General features: G+C 39.8%; 1 protein-coding gene across 1 annotated transcript; it reads left to right on the top strand.

Moving 5' to 3' along the window:
- Positions 1 to 1,819, top strand: LOC5578000 (suppressor of fused homolog). Its single transcript, XM_001656688.2, has 2 exons — positions 1 to 325; positions 390 to 1,819. Exons 1-2 carry the CDS (start codon positions 180 to 182, stop codon positions 1,603 to 1,605), a joined length of 1,362 nt encoding a protein of 453 aa, XP_001656738.1. The 5' UTR covers positions 1 to 179; the 3' UTR covers positions 1,606 to 1,819.
- The last annotated feature ends 2,664 nt before the right edge of the window (positions 1,820 to 4,483 follow it).

Here is a 4,483-nt window from a genome sequence, read left to right as displayed (position 1 = left end):
TCAGATAGAACCCAGAATTCCATCAGAAGCCATAAAAGAGTGTCCGGTTTGGCTCGTCTGTTTACACCCTTGCTTCTTCTGTGTTTGTTTCTCCATTTTTTACGCTTTCGAAGCCATTTTTTGATTTGTTTAGTTTAAATCGTTTATAAGCTGCCGTGCGGTGCATTTAAAATCCGGTCATGGCATCTAGCACAAATCAGGACAAAGATGACTGCTTGAAACGCCGAATGGTGCCCCGGGGTTTGCAGAAACTCATAGAACAATGTCTGAAAATCTATCCCGACCAGACGAATCCACTTCAGGTCACAACAGTCCTGAAGTACTGGTATGTATAGTTTGATCGCTTTTGTTGGTGAGACCGTTTCATTTTATTTGGATTTTATTTTAAGGCTCGGTGGACAAGACCCGCTCGATTACATCAGTATGTATCACAATGCGGGCGATCCGGACAAGAACATTCCACCGCATTGGCATTATATCAGCTTTGGGTTGTCGGATTTGCACGGCGATGGGCGGGTTCACTTGCCGGACACTATCGGAGGGCTAGAACCTCGTTCCGGGATGGGGTTTGAGCTTACGTTCCGATTGATCAAACCTGCAAACTGCACCGATGAAAAGCCGCCCACTTGGCCTGCGAACCTGTTGCAAGCCCTGGCCAAATATGTCTTTCAGTCGGGAAACAGGCTTTGTTTTGGTGATAATATACCGTGGCGTAGATCGCTAGATGGCAAAGCTTCTAGTATTCAGCATATGCTGATCGCCGAGGATCCTCAGATGTCCCGCACAGAAACCCCTTTCGGGTGGGTTGATTTCCTGCAGATTGTGGGCGTAACAAACGAAGAACTGGAACAGGCTTCGCGTTGGAATGGCAAAGGCATCCTGAATCTGCTTCAGAAAGATCCAACCACCGGAGGCGATTGGTTGATCACTGATATGGCGAGGTCCAAGAGCGTTTTTGAACTCTTCCCCGAAACGCTCCGTCAGCTGGAACTCGATCTCGAAAAGGAAGGATCCGATTTGGCCGGCGTAAATGCGGATTTCACCTTCAAAGAACTGCCCAAGATGATCAACATCAAGAAGGAAATCCTCGATCCAGAGGAGGAAATCACGAAGAGCATTTCCTCGTGTAACATCGAGATCAAGAAAGAATTCAACGATGGGCTGGAACATTCCGGATCGTCCGATATGGTCAACCCATTCCACCACTCTCAAGTGCCGTCGAGGGTTTCCCCTTTGAACGGGATCGAACTAACCCTGGCGCCATACGCTGCCAAGTTCCTGGTTTTGGCCATCAAAGACAGAATACGTCACGGTCGACATTTTACCTTCAAAGCGCAAAACATGGCCGTCACGTTTGTGGCCGAGTCGGTTACCGGGGCCATTGTCAATCGAGAAACGCCCTACGGAGTCCTAGGCTATTGGGTGCAAATCCTGATCCCTAATTCGCTCATCCCAAAAATGTTGGATGCCTTCAGTGACCTGAATAAAAGCACGGACAACTTGAAAATCCCACTCACCTACGAATGGCCGGAGCATAATCTGAAGTTCATCATCGACAATCCACCGCCGGAGTTACTTAATCAGCAGGGTCCAATTTTGGCTTGAAGCAGCCGAAAAGTTTTAAAGAGCTATTTTACTTATAGGAAAGGAAGCCAATTTACAATGGAATTTTTGTTCCATTCGATACGCCACAGATTTAAGATTACTCTTCCATTTTTCTTAAGTATATTTTATAGATCTGACAAGTATGATTTAATTTTAATTAGATGGAATCTCAAGTGCCTCAAAATCTATTCAATAAATATTTCTAAAGAAGATACGCATTTTGACTCGTAAATAGGAGAAATCACATGCAAGATTAATTGTTTTGTTACCTCTCGATAATTATATTGAAAAAATCGATAATTCTATTGAAAAAATTGTTGACTCTCCTTACGCGAAGAAATGCAAAATTTTAAATATGTTTCATGGTTTGCACTTCTTCAATTTGTTAAACAAATCGTTATGTTGGAAGAACACTGGGAAGTGACCCCTGGAGCAAATTCTGCAGATTTTTTCGAGAAAGTCTTTGGAGGATTTTATTGAGTAATTTCAGAGAAATTTCTTTTGGAAAATTACTCTAAAAATTTCTGAAAAAGGTTCAGAAATAGTTCATGCCATAAAATTAATAAAAACATGGAAAATAACCTGAAGAAATCAATGCAGGGATAGTTGGATAAATTTCTTTATGAATCTGTAGAGGATTTCCTGGAGTTTTTTTTATTAGGAATACCTGGAAGAATTTATGCAGGAGCCGCTAGAAAAATTCCTGGATAATCTATTAAGATATCCCCGCAAAAGCTTCTGGTAGACTTGGTAAAATCCTTGGAGGAAACTCTGTAAACATCCTGGCTATAATGGGGGGGCGCACTGGGAATATTACTGAAGCAATGTTAAGATTAGTCCAAGATTCAATACTATAAAATTTTGCTCTAGAGAAATTTTCTGAACGAATTTCTGAAGAAATGTCTATAGTAGTTCTCAGGAAGTAAATATGTGTGAGAATTCACGGTGAAATCTAAGAAAAAAAAAATCCTTGAACAATCTTTGTAGGATATTCCTCCCTAGAGAATCTTTCAGGATATTTGAATATGTTTTTAAAGTAATCGTTGAATTCGATATTTCTGTCGGACCCTTGGAAAATTCCTGATGAATCAACTAGAATTTGTAAAAATTCCTTCTGCATATAATCCTTTCAGAAATTCATTATTAAGAACCAGGAAAAATCTAGCAGGGATATCTGAAGAAATCCCCATAAAAGTGCTTAGAGTAGTTTCAGGAAGAAAAATGGCAGAGATACTAGAAGAACTCCAGGACCACATGAAATATCACTGAAGAAATCCCATAATATAGCCTTGAAAGTTTCTTATAAGAAATTTTTATATTCATTCATGTATGCATCCAAAGGAATGCATGGACTAATCCTTGGAAGATCACTTGGAGTAGGATCAATCAGTGAAAAATTCTAATAAGAATTTACCGTTTTGTCTCAAATTCTGAACCTGACTCATATCCCGAACATCCGATTTTAAACAGCGGTTTTTCAATTAAATGTTCGAGAATTCTGCACACAATGATCAATTATTTTACAATTAAGAACCTTATTATTGAAAAGAATGGAAAATATTACTTTTAATCTCTAAAATTGCCACTGTTTGGAATATGGATCTTGTTTGGAATTTGAGACAAAATGGTATAAGAATCTTCAAGGGATTTGCTAATCCATAAATGGATTTTCTAATTTTTAAGGTGAATGTTAGCACGTTGAAGTAGAAATCTTGAAAGATTGCTGAGCAATTATCGCTGGAACCAGGCCGCTATCGGCACACATCTGTAGAATTACAATTTTATGTCACTGATCGCAAGTATGTGCCAAAACTAAGGGGTGATCGTTTCGGTTTACACAAATTGGTGGACCCCTCGTACGTCAGCTCGCAAAACAGTGAAAAAAGTCAATTTTTCAACAAATCTTAGGTATTTCTTCATGTGAATGTTTCATACATATATCCCTTGAAACACATACGAAACTTAGTGGCATCGTATAGAAGAAGGATAAAGTTTTCATTTAAAGCTAAACATTTGGCCCCATCTCAAATTTGAGCATTAACCAGTTTTTTCATCATTAACGCACCGCTCGTTTTGAATTCTGAGATCCATCAGACAGCTGAGAAAAAAATGCGTAAGATAGGCCATAAAAACTAGGTGAGCAATCTTATTTAACCTATCAAATGAACGATTTTCTATATCATGATGTTCGATATTGACCTATATGGCGAGTGCAATCAATGCAAACATCAATTTTTTTTTATTGCAAACAATAAAGAAACAAGTTTTCAATCGTTGTTTTTCGGCTGGAGTAGATAATGTCTAGAGTTGTGCAAGATTGCTTTCATGCAATTGGACACAATCTGTTGGACCTTATAAATGAATCTTTGAGAACCGGGCGCGTGCCACAGGTTTGGAAGGAATCTTTAGTGACTCCTATGCAAAGGTTGCTGGAACGATTAAAGCCGAAGAGTTTCGTCATATCAACATGTTGCACACTTCAGAGACAATTTTAGAATTTGTTGTTGAAGGCCAACTGATTTGAATTTGGTTTTAGCCAAACGTAAAGAAATTATTATTGTTGCATTTCTGGATCTAGAACTCGCCTTCGAGACGATTTCTAGGCCCTTATTGTTGAAAAAATCGAGCGCTTTGGAATGGCGGGTTCTGCATACAAATGGTTCGGATGCTATTTTGTGTGGAAGAACTCAACGGACTGTTTTTAATAATTCTGTTTCCAGTCCCGAGGACAGTGCCTTTGGTCTACCACAGGGAAGTGTGTTAATTAGGGGATGCGCTTCCCGCCTTCTTGTACCAACCGAATCCGAAGCGAACACCATCTTTGCATGGTTGCTGTTCGGCATTCTTGCAACATGCCCTGCCCATCGTATCCTTCCAG

The sequence above is a fragment of the Aedes aegypti genome, chromosome 3 (assembly GCF_002204515.2).
Source record: "Aedes aegypti strain LVP_AGWG chromosome 3, AaegL5.0 Primary Assembly, whole genome shotgun sequence".
In the NCBI taxonomy this organism is placed as follows: domain Eukaryota; kingdom Metazoa; phylum Arthropoda; class Insecta; order Diptera; family Culicidae; genus Aedes; species Aedes aegypti.
The sequence above is the reverse complement of the archived record's forward strand: the minus strand, read 5'-3'. Positions and strand labels throughout refer to the sequence as shown.

Coding starts and splice junctions, on each gene's coding strand:
- LOC5578000 (XM_001656688.2), top strand. CDS start 180: ATGGCATCTAGCACAAATCAGGACAAAGATGACTGCTTGAAACGCCGA. Junction 326..389: donor ACAACAGTCCTGAAGTACTG/GTATGTATAGTT, acceptor TTTTATTTTAAG/GCTCGGTGGACAAGACCCGC.